A 26,991-nucleotide genomic window follows, 5' to 3' on the forward strand; every position below is an offset into this window, starting at 1 on the left:
CTGTCTCGCAAGCCTCATATGGTCCTCAGGCAAATGCTCTTATCCAGTGGTGGGTAGCAAATCAAGCTCCCACGAGGCTTTTTGGGTGCAAACTACAGGACCCTCACAATATTTTAAACAGCCACATACTGAGGAGTTGATTTTGTGGGTAAAGGGACTGGTTAGAGAGCTGACCTTCACAAATGAGAAAACATGCACAGAAAAGAGACCTGACACTGCAAACAAGAACATCCGCAGACAGCGTGGCCCAAGAACTAACCACATCCTGAAATGGCACACTTGAACTGTTCGCGTTTGACAGAACTTGGAAGCGAAACAAACCTAGATAAACACAGGTCACATGTTAGTTTTCCAAATTAAAATGATCTGTGTAAAATACACTGTGTGACCAACAATGAACATATATTCATACAACAGGGGTCATTGTGTAAACGTAGACATGTGTTTATGAAATCAATTACAGTGGAATCTCTAAAACTAAAGCTTAGAAAATGTTTTAGTTGTTGCCTTCATTACAGCTTCCGTTCTTAGAAAAATAAAATGCTGCAGGAATATATTTCACACCTTTAAACTTTAGTTTTATTTGTTGGTTGCATCTGCCACAATCAGAAATACTCTGTTTTTGACTAGAAATGTAATAATTTGGCAACAACAAAAGATCTGGAGATGAGGTGAATGTACTAATTAGAAGGTATGACTGGATAGTTCAGGACATGTAGTTTACATTACACAATTCTGTTTACCTCTACAAATATTTGAAAAACTTTAATGGGTGTACCCACAGGACCTTTAAATAACTCATTGTGATAAATGAAGGTATATTTGTATCATCCACTGGTAAGGGCAGGGTAAAAGAAATTCTTCCTTAGCGAAGGAAATTTTAAGCCTCTAGAAGTCTAGGAAGCAGAGTTTGTCAATTTAAACAGAGTGTCTCGTGGGTTAACCAACAAAAAAAAGATATTTGATACTCCTCTAGTATCAAACATTTTCTGTGTAAAGACTCGTACACACCTACAGAGTGCTGGACAGGAAGAGTGGCTCCAAACCTGTTACACACACAAATTAAAAGTTAAATTGACATTAGCATTACTGGTGTAACTTTTGAACTTTAGAAGCAAGATCAGGTCTTTCAAGGAAAAGCCTAGCATACTCGACCAAGATGCTTTTTTTTTTTTTTTACTGACAACTATAAATCACATTAGACTGGTTTCCAGTGCAAACAGACTGGAGAGCAGCAAATGTTGAGGAAACATCTTCTGAATTTTATAAAAACAGATTTTTGATTATGGAAATGTCACATGTGCAATTCCTTCACTCCAGTTTTCCTTCCAGTCCAAGGAAAAAAAAGAAGATTTCTGGAAGGTTTTGCCTTCAACAGAAAACGTTCTCTTTTCAATATGGTTAGTTTGATCTATTTTGGTTAGAATATCTATTCTACTGTGCAAAAGCTAAGGTTTTCAGAATGGGTGATGATTCGTTTAGCAGTGTTTGTTGCTGGATACATTTTTGCATTTAAACAGTATTTCCATTTTTTTCTGTATCAGAAAAAAAACAGATCATATTGTAGCCTGTTCTGTTTATTTAGTTTGTTCATGCTCCCATACCATGTGTAAACAAGTTCAGGTCTCTCAGTCCTCTTTTAATCAGATGTGGATTCAGAAGCTATTAAAATTCTAATGACCTCTCCACCATCAACAAGTATGAATTACAAGATATCTGAATTTATGACCACCATACACCATTGTTTCACAACCATTCATATATCTTCTGCATCCATTAAAATGATTAAAATGATGTTATCTTTAGCAAAAATCTCATTTGCACCATTGCTGCTTTTCCCACACTGCAGGCAACTCCAAAGATTCATCCTCTGGAATATTCTGATGTAAAATGTTTGATGATATTTACACTGCAAGAAGCAAGAGAAGTTGTTTGGTTTTTTGTGTTATTTTTTTCCACATGTGAAAGAGTTTAGTACTGACACATTTTCCCATTTTGGGGCACAATTTATCTCATTATTATCTCAGCTTAATTTTATATTAAAACTTTTCCCCTTTGTTAATATACACTACATGTTCTTGATAAACAGACCAATAGAAAGTTTTAAAAAACTTCTACAATTAAAATTACAGGTTTCTTTTTCCTGTAAAGCAATCATTTTGGAGTAAGGTATAGTTCTGGCCACGACAATATACAGTATGAAGAAACTAACATGTTTGTGATTAGGAAGCCAAAATGTGCAATGAAACCAAAACCAGAAGCTTCCTGTATTTACCCGACGTAACAACCACAAACCTTTTTTTTTCTCTAATAATATGTTTGTCACCTGAATCCCACAAACACATCACACACCCATTTAAACACTACTTCCTCAACCAGCCATCAATCCATTCTGTTCCCACGGCAGTTTTTTTCTTATCAGTCTTCCTTAAAACAATTACTCTCCATTCTGCACTCTCCATCTCTGACAGTCTTACTGGCAGCATCTAATGATTCCACACACTAATGTCCTCCACTATCACATTACATACAACTCAACATATAGACTATGCTCTAATGATTTAGCAAATATCTTTACAACATTTACAAATGTTTAAAATTGGTTGGTTTTTACTCATTCAGTTATTTGTTGAAACAACAGCTGTTGTTTTTTTACAATAACTGTGTTTTCACTGAGAACTCGCTGCTAATTAGAAACTGCTGCTAACCATTATGACTTTTTAGACATTATATAATATCTAAGATAACTGTAAATTGAAACATGTCAAAGCAACAAAGTAAGCTTTTATTTGTACAATTCAGTAAAAAAAAAAGATGCTTTACATGTTGAGTACAATTGGGAAAGTAGTGAAAAGTCTGATCTGAATCTGATATATTTAAGGCTCTGACTGTAATGGAGTAGAAGTGTTACTGTAGAACACAATGTTTTGCTGAACTGTTTACTCAAAGATGTGTTATCATACAGTCAGAACTGGTTACTGGTATTTACAGGCTGTCTACAACGACTTTATCCCATCAGTAACCAAAGCCTCAAGCTGTTTTTTCGAACAGTCTGTTTTGATACATAAAGTTATCCAGTGTTTTGTACGTACAATATGTACCCTGGAGAATATATTGTGTGGTAATTTAATTGTAATATGGCCCACTCCATCAATAAATGTGTAATATCTGCCAATATATCATCCTAGTGAACCTAATGTTCAGCCCTTTAAATGTCCATGAATTTAAGAGCATTTCAAAAATAAAGGCATTGTTGAGTCTCTTTCATCTTTGATCATTATGATGATCACTTTGACAATGCAATACAATATTTCTTAATACTGTTTCTTAATAGCATATTGCTGTTTCTTAATCACGTAAGTAAATAATAACAAAAGCTGATTTATGGGTGGGTTCCCACCTAGACAAGCCAGGCGTTTTCTGTTTGAGAACATCCTGTGTGGTTAATCTGCTCACTCCACAGAATATGAAATTACATATGAGCAGCATTCATCAATTTTCTGTTCTTAAAAACAGCTTGAGGCTTTGGTTACTGATGGAATAATGTGGTTGGGGGTGATAGGTCATATATAAAGAGCCGGAAAAAAAGCTGTTAATCAATAACACTTCAGTCCCAGTCTCATGGAAGATTCATTACATTAGTCTGGACTGGAAATGTACCCTTTCAATACTGCATTATCTATGCACCCTGACGCCACTGTATTCCCTATGTTCATTAAATTATTAATCAGCACACTGTGTTCAGTATTATAAAGGATCAGACCAATCACATGACACCGGGGACTAAATGAAATTACCATAGGAATGGTAAGAAATTAGCTCTTGACATCACTGACTATGCAGGCTACAGTGAAGAATAGATCTTAAAATTAAGATCTCAACAATGAAGGTCAATGTTGACATAAATTAACATAGACGGATGTAATGTGCTTGTAAAGTAATGATGTTAAGCTACACGCTGGCCTGCTAGGTCTGGCAGCACAGGAACAGTTAGCAGGGAATTAGGGATTTACTAATATGGGAATTGTGGCCACATACCAATAAGCAATCCTCTTATTGCACTGGGGAGGTGGGGTTGGGAAGGGGGTTGTTAATTGCAATTAGATTTTCTATACGTGTTCAGAACCTTAATAATATAAATAAATCTATTAAAAATCCAACTTAAATAGAGGCATATTACACGAAATATAGGTTTACAAATAAGTACATTCCAGACATCATAACCCAGCAGCCCATAACCAACTAAATATTCTGCTTTTCCACAGTACATCATCAAGACAGAAATATCTAAAACATTTAATCGTTTGTCAGATGGATTCATTTTTATCTGTGAATGCTAATATGATTCTGAAATCACTGTGTTTTTAAAAAATGCAGGTCATGACAAATGTACATTTAAAATGTAAAATCCTGGAAAATGTAGTTAAATGTAGCTGTATAGTCATATAAAATTATTTACAATTTAGAAGAAGCTGGGAATACAGTCTGTCACTCTAAACCTTATGATACATACACAGATCAGCCACAATATTATGACCACCTTTAGGTTTCTAAACTCTCTGTCCACTCTGTGAGACTCTCCTCCCTTGTTGGTCCACCTTGTAGATGTAAGGTCAGAGACAGTAGCTTTCTGTCGCTGCACAGTGTGTGTCGGTCGTCCTCTAGACCTTCATCAGTGACACAGGACGCTGTCGGCTGGATGTTTTTGGTCGGTGGACTGTTCTCAGTCCAGACACTGAGGGGTTTAAAAACTCCAGCAGCACTGCTGTGTCTGATCCACTCGCACCAGCACAACACACACTAACACACCACCACCACGTCAGTGTCACTGCAGCGCTGAGAATGATCCACCACCACATCACACCTGCTCTGTGGGGGTCCTGAGCGCTGAGGATCAGGGGAAAGGGGGGTAACAAAATATGCAGAGGAACTGAATACTTTGTACAGTCTGTAAATGTAGAACTACAAAATGCTCTTGTGTGGTCAGTGGAGCTGAGAGAATGGACTGTGAGTGTAGAAACAAGGAGGTGGTCATAAGGTTATGGTTGATCATTTTAAAAGTTAAGCTATTTGACAACTTGTACTGTTTATACATGTATTGCTACAATGTAAAGATCAGCTGATATCTCTTTGAATTTGCTAAAAATGAATGTACACTCAGGGTAAAATGTTAACCTTTCTATGTGATTTGTGATTTTTATGTGAGTGAATCACACACATCCTACAACAAGTAAAAATTATGTGACGGCAAAACAAATTAGCTGCTGTAGATGATGTCACTTTTACACATATTTACCAATTCCTTCTAAGTTTTTGTCACCATCCAGTCTATCCATTCCACATCCTAGCATCAGTGTAACCTATATGTGAAGTAGTTGTTGTTGTATTTTGCTTAAGAATCAGGAACAATTAAAACAATGCTTTAAAATGTATTGCAAATCCATTAAGACAATCTGGAATGTTAGAAATGTTATGATCAAATCTGATAAAAGGGGCACTAATTTTTAGCCCAGTGAATATTCTTAGGCTATTTAAGATACTGTGGGTTATCCTTTTCTTTGTATATGTTATAGTACTATAACATTTCATGGTCAGCTCCTAAAGAATGGAAATCACATCCAATCAATGTGAGGTCAGAAATTAATGCAGTAAAAAAGACCTGGTGGACAATCATAAACCTCACCTTTCTACACTTCTGTAATTATTTACTACAGTCCTCATTTGAGGTAGGCACCCCATTCCACAAAAAAGGGGTAGACTATTGGGTCAATTCCTCATTGCTGAACTAAGTTACGCCCTGCCTGTTACTGGCACTAATGCACAAATGACCCCTTAATGCAGACGAGATCACTCAGCGTTAGTTTGTGTCCTGATGTTGGCTCATAATCAAATGTAGTCTACAGCCTGATATACACATGACTCAGAGCCTGGCTGAGTCACCAGAAAACTGCCAGCTCACATTCCAAGAAAGTGGAAGCATAACATGTGGATTAACTGCAGTTAATGTAATTCTTTAAATCATTTTTGTTATTCAGTTACATCCATTTCCAAAGATACTTGTCAATCACACCTTTACAAACTTTACGAAACTGAAGACTTGCTCATCGAAAGCAGCTCGGCATTGCTTCTTATATCTTACAGATTTCAAGCAAGATTGCAAAAAAAAAGTGAAAATACTTGTGACATACTACATTTGTTTAAAATGCAATGCAAGTGTGGAATCAGGTTTTTTTTGTTTTTCAGTTTAATTCAGAGTGATATACTCTGGAAGTTTCACAATATTCTGTGACTGGCTGCATATGTGTAGGCAGATACAACTTGTGCCCTCTAATTCTGACTGCATTAATGCTTGAACCAGTTAGGTTTGATGATTTCAGTAGAAACACTGTGGATTCTTTGGGGGGGAAAACCCTTCAGTCCCATATTCATTTATAAAGGTACAACAAGTCATTGCTCAAACAGCTTGTAAATATTTCTTGTGACAGCTTCACCAACCACCCTTACTGCCTGTGAGAGTGGTGTGACCACAAATTAGAGAATGACCATATGGGAAAAGAGTGTCATCATGACCAGACGAATCCAGAGTCCAGGCTTCATTTGGGAAGCTCCTAATTGAAGAAAGATGTCAGGCTGAAACGACCAGAGAGACAGGGAGGACACACAAAAGGGCATCTGAACAACAGGATGAAGGGAAATGGTTTCAACACCAGGAAACTGAGTTTGTACCAGAGCAGGACTCGATTTATTAAAATGCAGAAAATAGGATTTGTCCTGTGAGTCTCCTCTCTGCAGAGAGGTCTATGGGGCCACAAACCCTATTTCCACAAATGTCTGTGGACACCAACATGTTTTCTAAAACCTGAAGTGATACTAGACTGTATGTCCTCCTTTATCACTGTTAACAAACCCTAATAAGTAAATAAATAAATTGAATAAATATTGGAACACAATGAAGACTTGTTGGCATTCCGCTATGAGAGCATTAGTGTTTAACTTAATGCTTCCTGCACCCCAAAGTAGCAGAAATCACTAAAAATAAAGGTGTCTACAAAAATTGTCTACATATTACATTACAAATGCAAATCAGCCAGAACTGAATCTCCTCAAAAGATGACAAGCATTCACGAAAAACAGTGCACTACCAGAATTTTCATAGGATCCAAACCCTCAAACTCTTAGCTGAGTCATTAGGATGCAAGAGGATGTTTCCACTCATCTATATATATACTGCCAGTGACCTAAAGTTTAGAAATGAAAAACGGAAGGGTTCCATGCGGTGAAGGGTTTTTCAGATTGATGTAGAATGTGCTATAGATGGTTCTGTATACCACATTTTAGAGAAGGGATCTATATGGCACCAACAATAGTGCTTCTATTGTTAAGATGTCAACGTTGTAACAATAGAAAATGTAAAGAAAATATATAAAAAATAACAGAAATTTAACAGACACACAAACAAAAAATTAACGTGTAACCACCCCCTTATGCAAGTTTCATTTTATGTTGCAACCCAGATGTTCTTGTTAGCTTGTTAACTTTAATTGTAAAACCCATCTCTTATATGTAAATCTACCCCTTGTTTGAGGGTCATCCTTGGAATTACAATAAAATAAGATGAGACAATTGTTATCAGGTTTTAAATGAGAAAATGCTGATATTTGCGGGTTTATTTTCTATCAAGAACCGGGACTCCTTACACAAAACAGAAATGGGATTCACCCTTATTCTAAATATAGTGGTCTGAAGAAACAAATAGGCCAATATCAGTTCTAATGTTGTATTATAATGTAGTGATAGTTCAGCATTTGTGTTGTCTGTGTCATGATATAAATGATTGGACAAAATGTGGGTCACTTGAAAAATGTTTGAAAATCCCTGACAGCATTTGAAGACAATATAAAAAACATCCTCTTCATATTCTTAAATCAACACTATATGCTTTATTATGCACAATATGAAATACATGTTCTTGATTTACTTCACAATAGTCTACTACACTACAGCAATTGCTTAATGCTGACATAGGACTACTGACATCGCTTTACTGTGATATCGCAAAGATCTGCTAAGATTAGAGTGTTCTTATGAGAACCTCTTTTAGTGTGACCGTATTTGCTGACAAAGAGAGTTAAGGTAAAATGGAGATGGCCTCTTCAGATATTAACAGGAGCACAGATTACCATCAGCAGTGCATGCAATACTGAACCCTGAAATTTCTCTGTAACACAGGAGGTATGGAGTCAAGATTTATGTGCAACGGTTTGCTATACGGTTTAATATCCTGAAATATATACAATGAATTGAACAAGTGGATTGAAGAATGAAAACACAAGGCAAGCCTATTTTAGCCAGACTGCCATTTGCCATATAGCCATTGTCACAAAAGTGTTCAGAAAATGCCCAAAATACATCGTCTTGTCATTGGAAGGTCTGGAGAATCTTTGGTGCTTCATATCAGTGTCTGTGTTTCCATGTGGTTTTTATTCTGTGATTGTGTTTTACAGAAAATATGGAGCAGGTAATAAATGCAGAAATGACAAAAGGAGCACAAAGATTTGTTTATAAAATATAACACGGGCATCAGTGTTTTTCTTCTTCATTTTATTTAAAAATAAACACTAGACGATCTACCACCAAAGAACAAAGACCAAGAACATTCTGTTGATTTTAAAAATTACAATTACTTATTTATTCAGTGAAACAGGTTACAGCACGTGAAGTTTAATGTGTCTGTGCGCAGCTCTATGGAGTTTTATAAACACACTAACACCAAACAAAGCCCCAGAAACACACACAAACGGAGTGCATTCCAGTCTCATTTCCTATTATTCAGCCACACTTTGTGTTGAAGAGGGTATTGTTCTTTGGTTCCAGCTGGGAATTAATTTTTCTGGTTATGTTGGTGGAAAGGCGCTGAACGGTTGCAAATTTAGTTCACAAACTGAAACTGTTCCGGTTCCTCACTGGTGGAAAAGCGCTATGTGAAATATGTTTGAATTAACAACAGGAGGTGAAATAACGTTCCAACTTGCACATGTGCATTTCAACATTAGGAGTCAGTCAGTCTGTCAATTAGTGAAAATGCCTCTTCTAGGCCGCCCGGCTAAAACAAAAAACCTAACAAAGCAATTAACAAAGGTAACAGTGTAAGTAAACAAGTAAATAAGTCTAAATTTACTAAACAATAGGTGAAGAACATGTTAAAAGGCAAGATCATGAAGATACTACACAGGTTACACACCAACACTATGGAATGAAGGAGAAGAAGAAACACCTGTGAGCAACAGGAAACCATCGTAACTGAACATTGCTAGAGGTTTCTTGTTCTGCTCTATTGTATTTATACATCTTACACTGTCTTTTTCTTTGCTTGACATTGTAAAATTGTGCTTTTTTGAGTATATGTATTATATTTATAATCTAGTCTTGTTTTCAGTATGTTTTATCATGTATGTTTAAGTAGCAGGACACCACAAGTGAGCAGCAAGGTCAGGGCAGGGAAACAAAACAAAATAAAAGCCAATGAACAGGAAAGAAGCAAGTGAAGGCAGGTAGGATTTTATGAGGATTTTTGTGAGGATAAGCTCAAAAGCTCAATGGGCACTAGTAGCTCTGCCCATTCGCATCAGCCTACGCTCATCAAGTCTAACCAATCACTATTACTCATACCAGACACCTAATTAATTTAAAAAGACAGCCTTCTTGTTACCACGAAAATATAATCTAATGGCATATAAATGAACGTTTTACATTGTCACAAGTGCACACAATGAATAATGTATTTTCAAATGTTTGAAACACAATGTCTAAACTGACATCTAAAAACTGGTCTCGTCCCTGAGCGAGTGAGACTAATTATACTTTCTTGGACTCCTGACCACAGACGGCTATAACATCAGCAGGGATCACACCGCAGTCTCCTGCTGAAAGGGCCAATGTGTACACTCCTGCACCACTTGGGAGCCACAACAATAAACTGTTCCTATTTATCAGATAATTATAACTTGGGCACCGATATGTCATGTACCCCTAAAAAAAGTAAAGGTTAAAGGCTAGAGAGCAGGATATAGGAGCGGAAAGCCAGGCTGACGTGGCTGGCAGGCAGACAGATGTTCTGTTTTGAGCCTGGGAACATGGAGTCCTGGAGAACAAAGCACATGAAGGGCCAAATTATTACTGATCCAAATCTCCATCTGCTGAAAAGGATGATGCACGTCACTTAGCCAAACATTAGCATAGAAAACATGCCGAAATACACACCTGACTGTACCTGTTACCTGTTACTGACACTGTCACTATCCTTAAGTGACTCTAGGTTCTGTACATTTTGAAACTCCTTATAAATTTTAATGACTCCTTCGGTAGTTAGTCAGGCAGTAGCTTGAGGGCAAAAGATTGAACATTTCTCATAGCCCAAGAGCAAATATACGCAAAACACACTGTGAACGGCAGGTCAACTCAAATCTTATTCAACCTCAAACCTCAATTGTCATGGGCCTCTTTTATTGCATGGTTTCAATTAAGCGACCAAATTTCACATAGTATTTGTTCTGCTTTCTGCGTAGACGTTGAATATGCTTGGCATGTGAGTGGGAATATTAGGTTCTACTTCAGAGGTATGTTTTCCTAAGTCCCCTCTGTTCTATGAGTGGCTACCCATATTAACCCAGTGTCTAAATGTTAACAAAACACAGGGAACCAAGACTTTGAATTATGTGACACAATTATTACTTTAGGTCACAAAATTCTAACAACTATAACATTGTCTGTGAAAATAAAAACACATTTCCATGACTTTCAAGCCGTAGTTATACAATTCACAGAATGTTTTTATTCAAAACAGCCCTGATTGCACTAAAAACATGCTCAAATGTCAATGCATGTATTAAAAATTTAGACAAACAGGGGACATACATTTCATCAGGATAATTATAACAGTAATGATTCATCATGTGACAAAAAAAGAAATGAGAACACCAAGTTTTACTACTGGTTTGTCTTTAAGTATTTATATGGCTCTGTCATCACAGAAAAAAGAGACCATATCAAATGAGGAGAGCAAATATATTCTTTTGTCATCACAGATAAATGTCTCTATTATGTGAACTAGGCGCAGGCAGAACCAGCTGACACAAGAGAGACACACCTCTGGATAGGATTTACCACCTTTATATCTTAGCTGGCTTCATAATAAAACAATTCCAGTGAGCGATTTCAGCAGTACTGAAGAGCTCTTTAAACTTCTCTGTTCACCCTGTCACACGCAGCTCAAACTGAGCTGAACTCCTGAATATTTGGATCAAACCTTTTTATTTACCTCCAAAGCCTTTTTCCTCTTACTGTGGCTGTGGTCCATTTGGCAAAGAAAATAGCAATGTTCTCAGAATTGCTTCTCAAACATTACACTGTTTGTAAAAGGCAGTGACACTGTAAATTGGCTTCAGCTGTTTTAGTTCAGGGCATTTTCAAATCTCAGCACTGAAAGTTCACAAGTGAAGACGCTACATTTGTGGCAGTGGTGTAGCTGTGGAAATGATTTCGACAAGCGTTAAGTTTATTAGGCTGAGGATAGTACAGCAGGACACAACTAGGGTTAGAGTAATAATTGGTATTACAGCTAACTTAATATTTTAATAACAACCTACACATCACTGTAATGTGTACATAGAGCACCAACCAATAGAGAAAGTTGGAAATGTCCATAGGATGAAACAGAGTGAGAGACAATATGAAATATGAAACTATTTTTTTGTTATTTTAATTTTTTATAAATAAATCAAATAACACAAAATTAATAGCACCTACCCTAATAGGGCTACAAGGTGGGAATTCTTGTCTTATAATTTAGTAAATGAAAAACAATGTTATAAAAGTGATATAACAATTGATGAAAATAATGATAATCCTCTTCAGAGTGACACTTGGCCAAATGACCCAGAGTCCATTTCTGTCATGATATTTTCTTTTGGAGATTTTTCACCCCTATGTGTCACTTCTGGGTAAAGAATAGTCTGCCAACCAACAATATCTAGCACATAGAGCTCCTGTGGGTTGAAGCTGACCACTGCCGAAGGACTAAATTTGACCAACAAGGTAAATGTGGCACCAAAGTGATCAGAAATGGTACCAAGCAAGGGCCATACTGCTGCCATGTCACTGTCACTACTGGAATCTAAGTGCACTATGTTCTAATTGCTCAATTCTCCCTATGGTGGTCTCCTTCATGAATGGAGTAAAAGGGGACAGCAAGAGCCCTCTAATATTTTCCCTTATATAGTAGAGCCCTTATAATAACAATACATCTAAACAAACTCCCTACTTCATTTACAACTCCCTATCTCTATTTTCCAGAGTGTGGTCCATCATTGTCATTTTGTCACTACAAAAGTTAATGATTTGAAGATAAAAATGAGAAGATATATATAAATATAGCCAGAGAATAGGAATAAAATCCACAGAAATATGATGTGGCATCTATAAACAGAACTCAAAACAACATAAATAATTACACACGGATCAAGGATATTCAGGAATAGTCTGTTATAATTTATTTATCTACAAATTATAAATAGTTTTATAAATCTCTAATACGTCAAAAGGAATGTTAGAACTAGACCTTCATTAATCAAACAATGTAAATGATATCGCAGGCAGAGCAGAAATACTTTATCCATGCTGGTCCTAATCCTGTTTGTTCTACTATTATGGGCGGAAATAATAATTACTCTATATGGTCGCTGTACAATTAAAAACATGCATCTCCCAAAAACAATAAATTTACCGTAGAAGGAATAAAACCTTCTTAACTTTCAATGGAAGTCAATGTAAAAAGATTTCATTACAAGTCATTTTGGAGCATTTCTATTGGCCATTCATCATGATAATTCCTCACAATGTGAAGAACAGCTGCTTTGTTCAAATGATGTAGTAGTAAACTAAACTAGAGATACATATTGGACAGTGATGATATATTTTACATATACGAACTAATTCTGAATTTGATGCATGTAAAATACTACAAAAAAGTTGGGAACGTGGCAAAATAGGAGTGAAAAGACTATTCAAGGAACACGTTTTATGAACACTGTACTATAAGGAGGGCAATATAAAATGTGTAAAAGGAGTAACAACAGGCAAAGATGGGTTGTGGCTCATCAATCTGTGCCAAATTGTGTGAGCAAATTTTCAAACTGTTCCAAATGAACATTTCTCAATGCAAGACTCCAGCAATGACGTCTGATCCTCTAATATCCTGAGAATGATCAACCACCCAAATACTACAGGCTCTGTGGTGGTCCTGAACACTGAAAAACAAGGTAAAGGGGCTAAATAATAAAGCAGAGCAACTGATGGACTATAGTCTTTAACAGAGGAATTATGTAGTGCACATATAAAATACAGGAGACATTGAATAAGCGGTCATTTTAATGTTTATGCAGAATGGTAAATAGTTTATTAACTCTGTATTAACTAGTATACTGACACTGCATTTGTAAAAATCCTTTGAAATATTAAATGCTCAACATGAACAAATTTTTCTGAAGAACCATGAACTGATAAATTATGATAAATTAAATTTGTCATGACCTGTCAATAAGCTTGTTGCCTCTAGGTGTTTTTTTTACCACATTTTACCAAAAAAGTGAAACATGGCAGAATAAGATATTTAGTTTATATTGTGCATCCTTAGCTGAAAGCCAGTGTCTGAATGTGTCTGAAAAATGTATACAACTTCGCACTGTACCGTAAATTAAGAAGAGTGAGGCGTCTGATCATGGGAATCGCCCATCGTACACTCAGAAGATTTTAGCTCAGATACTTGGTGCTTGGCACTATACTCCAGGGTGATTCTCACGAGCTCCAAATAAAACATTTAATTGAAATGGAATTATCTTTTCTTGCCAGCTGCAGACAGTCAGCCAAAAGATACTAAAGACAAAACAATGAGCATGTATATGTGCTCTGGGAGAGGTCTTAGAGTCATTTATCATACTTTGTATTGACTTGGCCATTTGAAATAATTGAAAACACACTGAAAATGGGTGTTTCAGCCCCAAAAAAGAAAAGTGAATATTTATTTATTTACCTCTTTGATCCTTCAAAGAGGATATGCATCATTGTTTCACTGAATGACCATTATTTGCATTAGGCCAGTGATATACTCAATGAAACTGTAGAATATTCCATTTGTTTACAGCAGCCCACATATTATATAAATTAGTCTGGAACATTAATGCTCCGGAGCTTAACTGAATATCTGCATATTGTTCAAACATTCTCCAGTGCTTGTTGTCTCTCGAAGAGGTTTAAACCACAAACAGATTGGGCTTACTATGTCACTCAAGTGATAAATTAATAACATGCATATGATGAATGACGTGCTGTAGATAAATAACACACCGGCTGGTTGTAAGCATATCTGCAGAAACCACATCCAGTGTCATCATAGCCGTTCCGGACAGCACCTCATTTTTCAGTACACTCACCCTGCCGAGAACTCGACCAGCACAAGAACAGAGGAATACTTCCCATGGAGCATAGAGAATAAACTTCTCAGCATGCTTTTATGTCATGAAAACGTCTGTTGAACCCAGATCCCATGTGTTTTGTGGGTGTCTGTGTAATTCTTTTTTATATGATCCAGATGGACTTGTGCCATTATCAAGCAATTATTTAGAAGGTTAATGTTTAAAGGAGCAGGTTTTTTTTCCTCACAATTTTTTTTCCACACAATAGTTTCTTTGTGTAAAATGTGTTTCTAAAAAAACTGGCCAAACAAATCTCCATTAAGTTCCCAAGACATCAAATATGTGAGATGTGTTTTATATCAAAATTGCAATTGGAAAATGGTGCAACTTTTATATTTCAAAAGCTGAGATTTTGATTCCAGTCTACTTTAATAAAGAACAATATTTTAAAAATGGATACAACTATGTTGTGTACATAACTCTCCATTCAATGTGTAACTTAAGCCAAATCTTCTAGGGTGCTTTGGTTACAAAAAAATGGCATTGAGGATAATTAATATCAAATATTTGCAAATAGCAATTGCAGTATTGGTCAGAAAATATTGGTGTGAAGCAACATTGCTTTTAGAAACTTGAATAAAGCAAAAAAGCAAAAAAAAAAAAAAAAAAAAGCAAAATAGCAGCACCTAAAGCAGCACACTACCTAATTGTGAAGCCTGATAAGAGAACACATGCAGTCTTATATCTGGCCTGAGACTTTGCTACACTCTCAGAAAAACTGCCACTTTAGTAGTACCCTCAAGGGTACCTATTCAGTAGATTTATTTAGGGAACATATTTGTACCATATTCTATTTTAATTGCAGATTTTAGAAGTGTGTTGCTTTCATACGCTCCATTTTATCTCTATTTTATGTTCTTGTCATTTCACAGTTTAATAATAAAAGATTACAAATATTCACCTCTTATTCTGGAGAAGAGAATGTAATATACCTTTAGGGAACACAACTGAACTTTAAAATCATTGTTGTACCTTTTTTTTTCTGAGAGTGTACTGCTCCGTGTTTGTGTGAACTGTGATGGATTTGAACATGTCACAACTTGAACCTCAACTTGAACCTCAACTGTAGAAACACAGGTAACTGAAACTAGTACTGCTAGAATACGAGCTAACAGACATGTAGATAAATAAACATTGGCTCAATTTTCAGGGAAATTTTTTAAATATCTATTTATCTTGTACCTATATCACAAAAATATGAGCATGTGAATTTGTTTGGTTGGTTTTATGTGTGAGGATCATTTTGGACAGGTCTAGAGACATGGAGAAATGTGATATGGTCAGAGTCGTCAGCCGCCAACATATTCTCCACAAGAACCACAAGCCTGAGGAAAAAAACAGTCAGGAATGCTTTACTCTGTTATGCTGTGTGGCATACTCTGAGTTCACTTTGAAGAAATGGTTAATGAATACAAAATGAATTTTACCGTATGATGAAAAATGTCTGTAGTGATGGGAAATAATTCTTTTTCAAGGACAACAATGCCGCGTCCGCATGGCTCAAAGGTCAGTAAATGGTTTGATGAATAGGCCCATTGTGTAAATATCCCATGGTCCTTGCTGTCAACAGATATTGCAGTCAAAAGCCCAACTAAAGGGTTACGGTAGATGTTGGATTAATATTTTAGAAATCACTCTTCAGCACTATTACCAAATCTTCAAAGGAGGAAGTATTTTCCATTTGACTAGTGCAGTTTTAGAGACTAGTAGATACTATTATTTATGCTAAATGCTCTGAAATTGTTCTGCTGGCCCTACACCTTACTGTAGACACCCAATTTACAAGTGAAAAAACATTAGAAGTAGTATAATTTGTGACACCACCGCGACCCTGAAATGGAGAAGCGGAGAAGAAAATGATGATGATGATGATGATAATTTGTGACAGGAACACAGCTGAATATTTTATAGAAACAGTAATTATCTCAATCATACTCATCTGCTGAAACAGCAACAAGAATCCTTATTTATACAGGGTTTTAGGGTTATAATCCTATCAGGTAAATCAGGTGCAAATTTGTAGATGTATCAATTTGTCTGTTGACCACTTCCAGACTCAGTGGTTTGGAAACGTTGCTGAAATAAATAAGTGACAGTCATCTCTATTTTTAGTCACGTTTTAAAGGCTGGAAACTGAGATTGCTCCAGATGAATGCATTAACTCTCTCCATCATTGATTTTAAAAGACAGCAGCTAATAAGATTAGTCCATAAGGCGACAGCTTATCGATTTCCTTGAGGAAGAGAGCTACTGACAAGTAGCTACTGATAAATTTGTTGCTTCTGATCGGGTCCATTAAAATCTTTGAAGCAGATGTGACTGTTAAATTAAATATTTTTTTTCCATTGTTACAGTTTAAAAACAACTTCCAAAAACATAAATCTGATTCAATGTCAATCTAATTCTAATGTCATGTTAAGTTTTATTTCTTGTTTGGTGACATCTGCACCACTTAATGTGTGTTTAACAATGACCACAGGAAAATCCTGTTCTATTCATGCAAAGTGTACCGTGTGGAAGCGATATCTCAGCAAGCCAGAAGCATCAGCAAGAGTTGCTCTGCAATCAGTTTGTGGCAAATCTGCACATGGTTTAGAGCTGCAACAACCAATTGACCAAACTGAAAAATAAAATTATCATAAAAATACTTGGCAACAAATTTCATTATCGATTAGTTGGGTTTAGTATTCCACACTAACACAGATATATATTCAGACTGTTTGTCACTTTATGTGTGTGTAGCTATTGTGCTGTGGAAGTATGTATGACGTTGGTATGCATGACAATCACAGAATGTCATCCATTACATGCTTTTAATCGACAGACAATTATTTACACTATTGACAAAGGTTTTCCCAAACGAAAGTGAAAAGAGCAGATTATTTGACTCTGAACATGTCTAGCTAGGTAGTACTTGCATATGCCTGGCCAAAAAAGCTTTCAAAAAATGAGCCGCTCTTAGCCCAGAACATTTGACATGTTAAGTTTTCTTACTCAGTATTGAAAATTCACTATAAAAGGGCATTGTTCATTACATAGTATGAACATAGTAGTCACCTATATTCAATTTTATAAAAGGCATTTTCAAAAATATTTCATTTTCATGGAAACACATAGCAGGAATTAACCCCATCAAACACCCTCATAGCAACAAACACAACTCTGTTTTATGTTTACAAAGGGGAATACATCAGAACAGGTCATGGTTTTAAAGTAAGTTTACAAACAAATAAAGTCCTTAGGGTAGATTTGGTCTGTTAGGGAACTTATGACCAAAGAAAATAAATATAATATGGTTGAACATGCCCCTCTTATAAAAAGGCCTTGTTAACTTAAGCTTGGATGCTTTGTTAGTTTTGGCATTACAAATAAAATAAAACAGCAAAAAGAAAACAAACTTTTACACTTGTTAAAGCAGAAATGCAGGTTAACAGGCCACTTTCCACTCATCCATCATGATGTACAAAGTTCTGTTTAGAGAACTGCAAATGCAACTTTCAGAAACACAGTTTTTAGCAAACAAAAATAATTGGTTGCTATTACTTTTGTAAAAACAAAGTCAGCCGTTCACTTAAGTAAATGCGTATTATCATACTGGCACAAACTGCACAGCAATGTTTTTAAACCAAATATTACAACAACTTTCCAAATGATCTGACCTGTTAAGGATTTCCCGTTCCGTCTTTCAAGATTTATGATTCATTTTTACTAGTCTCAAATATCTTACATAACACTTTACATGTGCTCTATGAGTTTCTCATAGAAGAAGCCTTGACCCACTGCGGTGCAAGAAAAACTATATTCACAGTAACTTTGTGTTTCCGCCTACAGTGGAAAATAATGTCAGCCATCAGAGCTAGCCATCTGGGTGCATTCTATTTTGTACATAGTTTATATTTCAGTTTTAGTGCATAATGTCAATGTGGTACTGTGGTTCTCTTTAGTACCACCAGAGATCTGTAGGAACATTCAGCACATAATAAATAAAAAATGTAATTATATCACAACCCCAAAATAGACAAGGGATGTGTATTGTTACATCTTGAAGTGGAATCAATAATAATATAGAAGTTACACGCTTCCTAGTGGAGATAATTAGAGTAAGTGTTATTGATTGTGTATCTTGGTGAAGTTAGAAGGCCTGAGTTGAGTCAATGCGCCTTTTCTCTCATTATTAAAAAACAAAAATCCAATTAGGAAAAAAAATTCAGAGCCTTGCAGACGTCATGGAGAGAGCTGCAGGCTGCTCACCTTTGTGACCTTCAATCTTACTAATGAGTCGCTTAATTGTCCAGTTAGAAAGTTAGAATGATGACTGCAGTGGAATAAAGGCGCTGAAAGAGAGGGGGCAGCTGTAGGAATAGGACGCTACAGCAGCTATAAACGGATGGATCTGTATTCATTGCACATTCTACCCTGGTCTCAGAACTTAACCATGCAGCATAATAATGGTCCAATAAGAGTCAAGGCTAATGTCTGATGTGTGTTTGTTGAGTAAACAGCAACTGTTACAGCAAGCTGTAAATTAAGTTCAGGTGACAAATGTTCAAGGCTGCAATAAAACACCTGTAGGAGGGATGTCACTGATTTTACTCTCCCCACAATGTGCTGTAAATAGAGGAATATAGGAAATTTGCTTTCATTTCATTGGAAAAACATGAATTAAAAGCTATAAAAGGTGGCCATAAAACAGCATGACCATTCCTCAGCGTATATAAGTGCTGACAATCATTGGGGCCAGCAGCTTCTCATGACTGGATCTGTTTTACGGTAAAAATGGCATAAAATCAATAGATATTTATGTCTGTAAATATAAAAGGAACTTTTGTATTATGATGAGGTATTATTATGATGTATTATGATTATAAAATGGCAATATATGAACATTTATCAGATACAGATATCGATTTAGCAGTTAAAATGCAGAATGCAGTAGATTCATCTAAATTAGCATTAAACAGAATCGTAAAATGTGTCTATTTGTCTATTTTGTAGTAAATTCGTATTTTAACAATAGTCCAACATCATTTAAACATTGTTTATTACATAAATGCACTAGAATTATAAAGTAAATAACACTACATCTGCCTACCTCTAAAGAGCTCAATTATGCTTCACTTTTCTCACAAATACAATAAAATACTTTATAAATTTAAATGAAACTTGTGCTTCTTCTTGTAGATGATAAGCCAGGTTTTACGGAACTGCTGCAACAGAATGTTGTAAGAAAGTAAGTGAGAGGAAAGGGCGTTTTAGTAGTTCCTCCTTTTGTAACTCTGTAAACAGCAGTACTGAGGCTGCGTTAGATGCAGTCTCTTCATAAATACACAGATATTAGCACATTATTAAAGTTCATTTTTATACAGTTCTTTTTGTTTTTTTATTCAAACTATTTTGATCATTTCTGAGACTATGAATATTAAACATGTTTACTTATTCACTGTGAAATCACCAGGCATTTATTGATATTTAAAAACAAAACTTTTTAAAAGTGGCTGAGATATCTGAGAGTGAGTATGGCCTTTAAGGGAGGGGCGTTCAATTTATGACACAAGACACAATGAGAGCATTATTGCAAAACTAAATGCAGTACAGTAAGATTTTTTCTTTATTACCTTGCTTTTAAAGTTGTTGGAAAATAAAATCGTAATAAAACATTATAGCGCACTCATTATCACCTTAAGGGTTAAAGTAGTAAATTTCCAGTGTCTTTCGGGCATATTGCAGACTGGTTGTAATTGATGTGAACCTGAATATGCAGAGGCTAAGAATCCCACTTAGAATGATCCTCCGTTGCCAGTATAGTCATATATATATATATATATAGATGTATATTGGACCGTGTAGATCAGCAGAGATTTGAGTAACTGAAATGATTTGCAGAATCAGATGCACACGAAATCGATAATTGTTATTTTTTTTTTTTTTTTTTTTTGATGGTGGTATTTTTCATTTCTGTTCATTAAGAACATGGCCAAATATTTTTGTGCATTTAAGTGAGCCACTGGGAGGGGGCGCTGTGGGAGCTCACTGACTGGTGACAGTCTGAAAATGGGTGGTTAAAAACAAGGTCAGTAGCCCACCGCAGTGTGAGTTTAGCACTGAGCTTGGGTTAAGAGAGGAATAGGGATGAAAACTGACAAAATACTTGGAAGACCCTTCACTCGACTGAGTGCCCACAGGTGTAAGGCTCAGTACGGCTCCACAGTGCACCCCTCCCAACTTCCCCACAGTAATACCGTATACCTCAATAACATACCGCGAAAAATGTGGATACCGCCCATCCTTATATAAAACTATTTTCAGTAGTTCTTGATTTAACGTTCAGAGTTGTACACAGAAGGAAGAAGAATGCTGTACCATGCAGCCCACATAGGTGATGATGACAGGGTGTGTGTGTGTGTGTGTGAAGTGGTTTCAAGTGGCCAATATATTTCTTCATTGGAATAATATTCTGGAATAAGACTTCACTTTTAATAAGAGCCATATTTTAATACTTGAGTACATTAAATATTTTGATGAACATACTGATAAAAACATAAATGAACAGTATATCGATAAAATAAATCTATGGATGGACACCTATAAGTAAGCACCAACTCTTGGCTTATCAAAGATCCCATAGTTTTGGTTACATCTATGACATTTTGGTGTTCTACCAAGTCATGACACTAATGTATTCTTACAAAAGCCTTATAAAGTACTATACAGACTCAGACAAAAGGTTGGAATACCTGTGTGTGCTTTGGTGTGTCAACAGGAATTACGTTGGTGCCTGTTATGTAACTATTTAATTTTCTGACAGTAATAACACATCATGTCACTACAGCAAAGGAGATTCCTTGTACTGCTCGTGTTCACCATTTTTTTCTTATCTCTCTTTGTCTCTGCCTCAGTCTCTCTCTCTCTCTAACTGTAGTCTGTAATTGTCACTTACTTAAAAATAGGTAGTGCTACATTAACCTGGAGGGCATCTTCATACGTTAGGCAGTCCTAACAGGAAAGACAGGTAGAGAGAGAAAGAGAGAGAATACAACCTACTCTCTACGGATCTGGCCCACAGCCCCAGACATGTGTATGTGTTCCTTTTGAGTTCCTTTAAGTTTGATTTATAACTGAATGTGCTGCACATTTGTGAGTGTTCTCTGAAACAATGGAGCACCTACACACAGCTCTGGAATGAGCTGAAGTTATCTTTGTGATCTACAACTAAACACTTAACATAAGTAGCTGGTTTCACCGAAAACCTAGAGCAGAATTTTCAGTGTGCTCAAACAATCCCACAATGCACTGCAAATGTTAGTGTACAACCCATGTACGCTAGCTGACACTAGTGCATAGCAGACACCCATAAGGCACTGTGTTGTTTGGTAAAAACCTGCATGAGTTAGTGTCTGAAATTTCCTGAATTCAGTTCACCACGATAGTGCACTGTATTACGAGTAATATTGAGGAATAGTGAGTAGGAGCCATTTCGGACACAGCGAGAGTGAATCAATATAAAAAACGGTGTTATCCCCAGCGGTTCACACACTCCACGTGTATAAAATAACACACGTGAATTCATCCCATTTAGATTCACCATCGGTTTACTCAGTGTTTGCACACATTAAGATAGAGCCATTTGCTCAATCTGAGCTATTCATATTTACAAGCTTCAACATAGATGAAAAGCTTGAAATGCTGTTTGCTGTTTATTTTAGATCTTATCAAATGAATATGAGTCACTGAAATGTCCGTAATTCTATTGGTTTCTTGATCTCTGGGAGGAGGAACACTCCTGCAATTCCTATCAGTCAGCTGACATTTAGCAATAAACATCAAACAAAGGAGAGAACTAAGACCCAAAGGAATCTATAGGGTTGGCTCCAAGAGAAAAATACTTGTTTGAGGGTATGCAATGCATTCCTGTTACCTGTATAAAGATACTTATTAGCCAGTACTGTTGCTGAATCTGTTTGTTGGCTGACAAAAAACAAACTGTATCTGTAATATACACATGGAAAGAAAACCGACCTGACATTAGAGCTACATTCCTGAGATAGAAGACTTTGTAAACATAGGCCAGAGACTGTTACCTTGGCCAGTGAAAGTCTGGGTTGGGTTAATCCCTTCCTTCTGGATTGTCACACTCAAAACAAACCTTCCCTCTTTTCAGTTGGGCAAAAATTGCAACAGAGTTATAAAAGAACGACAGGTGGTTAGACTGACTAATCAAAGACAAGCCTGTGGTATGCAAGACCTCATCAGGCTGTGACTCACCCACCTCTAATACAGACAGTACAGCCCTCCTTTTTATGTATTCAGCATTTGTGCCAACGAACAAGCAGCAAGGACTTCCTGATTGAAAATGTATGGTCTGATTGATCTATTATTGAAATTGCATCTAGCGTGTGGCCGAACCCACAAAAAGCATGTGCTTTCTGAAGAGAACATAAGCAACTTAGGCACTCACAGATTAAACAACTCACAACTGTTAACCATTTACCCGATAAAGACAACCTGTTACTAGCCAACAGTCATTCAAACTATTTAGGAGATATGCCTCTTTTCCAGTTAAAAAAATATAATCTGATGTCATGGAACTGGTAAAAGCAAGATTTAATTTATGCTTGTGTATCTGTAATTAAGAATTAAGTTAAAGGATGCACTGATGTAGAGAACTGGAGGCTGATACTGATATCTGATATTATTTTATGTGGTCTTCTGCTAGGGGCACAGGCAATGATGATGATACATAAAGCTTTATACATTTAGGATTACGTGGACCTGGATTAGCATTACAGAGGTGTAAAACTCATTTGTATCGGGTTACAAAGGCAGTGAAAGGAACATGGTTTTAACTCAGTTGCTCATGATTACGTAAATATCCTGCTCTTCAAATATCATCAAATACTTTTTAAGAAAAGTAAAATATAAAGTGTCCAATGCTGGTATTTCTTATGTAACAATAAGATTTTAAAAAATGATGTACATCCCTTCAGTGCAGCCCCACTGCTTTATAAACCTTCTAACTATTATATATTCTGATTCAATGTCTGTCTGAGTGGTAAGATTGCACTGGAGCACCCAGCCAGAAGGAGCCAAAGGTGGCCCCATGAGTATCATTACCGCACCATACGTATAACACTATATAACGCTTTACAACAACCATAACCTAACGAGAGCATCCGTTTGTTTAAGACCTTCTACTTTGTCATTATTCAAAGAAGGTAAACAGTGACTATTATATTTTTTTTACCTTGTGACTGACAAAATACTTACTGATGTCACAGATCTGATTATAGTGAGCAAAAAAACGAATGATCTAATTAAGCATTGTGTGATCAAAACAGAATTGTGTACTCACAGTAAGCGGCAGAGAGCAGATAACGAAGATGATGGTCATGCAGGCCAGCAGCACCAGATGGTCCATCTCTTCCTCGCCCTGTCTGAACCAGGAGCTCAACCTTTTCTTCCTCCCAGCAGAGACCACCGAGCCACGGCGGGTTATCTGGCTCCGATGCATGCGGCACAGGCTGACAATGACCGAGCCGTTGCATATGAAGACAACAGTGATGAGCAGAGCCATGAGTATGGCATAGGACAGAGAGAAGGACAGTGTCATTCTCTCCTCCTCCATGCCCTCACCCTCAGCCTCCATCTTGATGAAGCACCACGTGCCGGGGCAGTACTGCTTATAGCGCCCGAAGCCAAAGAAGGGCAGCAGGCAGAAGGCACATGTGAAGAGGTAGATTAGGACAAGCATGCCTTTGACAAAGCTGCGGCGCACATGCTTGGAGTAGAAGTATGGGTGGCTGATGGCCAGGCAGCGCTCCACTGCCATGGCACAAAGTATCAGCATTGAGGCCAGGCTGAAGAAAGTCAAGGCAAAAGCAAAAAGCTCACACAGTCGCATATCTCCTGTCAGTCCCTTCAGAGAAGTGCTGTGGGCATAGCAGACAAACACAGGTGGACTGAGCAAGCAAGTCCCCGCCAGGTCCGTCAGGGCCAGTCCCGTTACCAGTATGAAGAACACAGAGGATTTAGCTCGACGTCCTTTCTGGCGAACCCCAAGGATAGCCAGTGCTAATAGATTGCCCACCACTCCAGTCAGGAACATGATGGCACTCACCACCAGGTTCCCTGGGTTCTTGTCCACAACGATCTCAGTGACATTCTCACAGGTGTTGTTATGGAGCATTTCTGGATTGCCCTTACCCTGATCTTAGAAGCAGGTACAGGGCAAACGCTGCATGGACCAGTCTGTTACCTTGTCTTTTCTTGTTAAGTGTGCAGCAAAACTGTGGAAGAAAAATAAAGTTACTCTTATTTATTGTTTATGTGCTAATGGAAGGCATAAAAGTACACACAGCATCCTTTTTTTATAAACAACATATAATAAACTGATTCTACACTATTTAACCCCCATTAGTAGGATATAGTGTTTTTGTTCAGAGCAAACCACCAGCAGTTTGGAAATTAATTTTTAAAATTTTAAATGAAATCTGTTGTCAGACTGGGGGCAGCAAGGTGGAGCAGCAGGTAGCGTCTCGGTCACAGCTCCAGGGTCCTGGAGGTTGTGGGTTCGAGTCCCGCTCCGGGTGACTGTCTGGGAAGAGTGTGGTGTGTTCTCCCTGTGTCTGCATGGGTTTCCTCCGGGTGACTGTCTGTGAGGAGTGTGGTGTGTTCTCAGTGTATATGCGTGGGTTTCCTCCGGGTGACTGTCTGTGAGGAGTGTGATGTGTTCTCCGTGTATATGCGTGGGTTTCCTCCGGGTGACTGTCTGTGAGGAGTGTGATGTGTTCTCCGTGTGTATGCGTGGGTTTCCTCCGGGTGACTGTCTGTGAGGAGTGTGGTGTGTTCTCCCCGTTTTGCCGTGGGTTTCCTCCCATGCTCCAAAAATACACGTTGGTAGGTGGATTGGTGATTCAAAAAGTGTCAGTAGGTGTGGGTGTGTGTGTGGATGTCGCCCTGCCCAAAAACATATGACACAAATTTGAATCAAAATTCCTTACTCAATCAGGGGACCTCCAAATCAAGTGAAATATCATTTTATGGTCACTGTGAAATAAGATTAAGCATCACTCCTATATCTTAAGTCCACCAGCTGTTTTCGATTTAGTTTCTGAAAAACAGTTTTAGGATTAAATCAGACTTGGAAGTATTGGAAAAAATGAATTAATCTGATCTAATCCTGTAACAAATCATAAAACAGCACACAAACACACACATATACACACACACACACACATACACACACGCACCCACATCTACTGACACTTTTTGAGTCATGGTGTGATGACATGTTGTTAGCTTTATATTTCTTCCTCTGAGCCAGTAAACCAGGTCACTTCAGTATACATCTCAAACTAATTTTAACCTGTAATTGTACTCACGGATGCTCAGTATTGTTGTTATTATGGGAAAAGTGGCATTGCAGCAGCTTGTTAAAATGCATAAACGGGCTCAAATTTCCCCAGGCTATTATTCACGCAGAAATATGAGTCAGGTGATGCATTTGGACATATGACTATATATCTTTGTAGAGTATAAATATGTCAAAGGACACCACATAAAATCACGTATAAAATCATACGTCTAAACCTCTCATACATCTATTTTCACATACTGAGGTCTACAATGGCTGGCTTGTATTCTTCAAGCATAATCACATGAACTGGTCCCATGTTGAAGAGGACAGTAATTTTTCTTTATTTTGGTCTGTGTAAATTTAAGTGTGTAACAGTATTAGTGAATTTTCATTTATAATATTTCTACTTCTGTTATTCACTACATCTACATTCTATCTATGCATGAAGAAACACACACCTCAGGTCATTTTTACTGTATACTTACATAGAGATAAACTCACTTAAAGCCACGCACCTGTCTGTGAGTCTTCCATCTCTATTTCTCTGTTGAAATCGAAGACCATTTGAGCGCTGAGCGTGTCTTCAGTCACACGGAGTGACCCTCCAGACTGCAGATAAAGCTCTTAAACAAGAAAAACACAGAAAAAACCCAACAGAAACGGGCTGAATGTCGCTAACGCGAACTGTGGACGTGTCTCTTCAGTTAAGTTTCATCAAGAGTCGGCGACAGGAGCCTCTCGACTTTTTCTCGGTTGTTTTACACTCTTCCCCGTTTCCGTCAAAACACAACACACACTGAACGCCGACTGATCCCAATGCTGTCTGTTAAAGAGAGAGAAGCCGCATGTAAAACTGCACTTCGCGCCTCTTGGAGTAGGAAGCAGCGAGAGAGAGAGAGAGAGAGAGAGAGAGAGAGAGAGAGAGAGAGAGAGAGAAAGAGAGCTACAACCGCAGGGGAACTGTATACTGTTTCTTTTAAGTTCACATTAATTCACTATTCACATTAAAATAATCTGAACTGAATAAGAAATTGTCTATGTATTAACTCCCCACATTTGAAACACGTTGGTCATAAGTTAAACCCAATAAATTAAACATGAACATAAGAA

The 26,991-nt window shown here is 37.2% G+C and overlaps 1 protein-coding gene across 2 annotated transcripts in view; it reads right to left on the bottom strand.

Moving 5' to 3' along the window:
• The window catches only part of ptgir (prostaglandin I2 receptor), a 35,035-nt gene extending 8,387 nt beyond the window's left edge, over positions 1-26,648 (bottom strand). Inside the window, exons 1-2 of one of the 2 annotated variants that reach the window (XM_066658571.1) lie at positions 26,397-26,648; positions 23,878-24,811 (exon numbers count right to left, since the gene is read on the bottom strand). In XM_066658571.1, coding sequence (XP_066514668.1) covers positions 23,878-24,711 — 834 coding nt within the window. In that variant the 5' untranslated portion in view covers positions 24,712-24,811; positions 26,397-26,648. Of the gene's footprint in view, positions 1-23,877; positions 24,812-25,525; positions 25,612-26,396 lie in introns of those variants that run through there. The other variant, XM_066658580.1, reaches the window with a different exon arrangement.
• Between the last annotated feature and the right edge of the window lie 343 nt (positions 26,649-26,991).

The sequence above is a fragment of the Hoplias malabaricus genome, chromosome 1 (genome assembly GCF_029633855.1).
Source record: "Hoplias malabaricus isolate fHopMal1 chromosome 1, fHopMal1.hap1, whole genome shotgun sequence".
In the NCBI taxonomy this organism is placed as follows: Eukaryota; Metazoa; Chordata; class Actinopteri; order Characiformes; family Erythrinidae; genus Hoplias; species Hoplias malabaricus.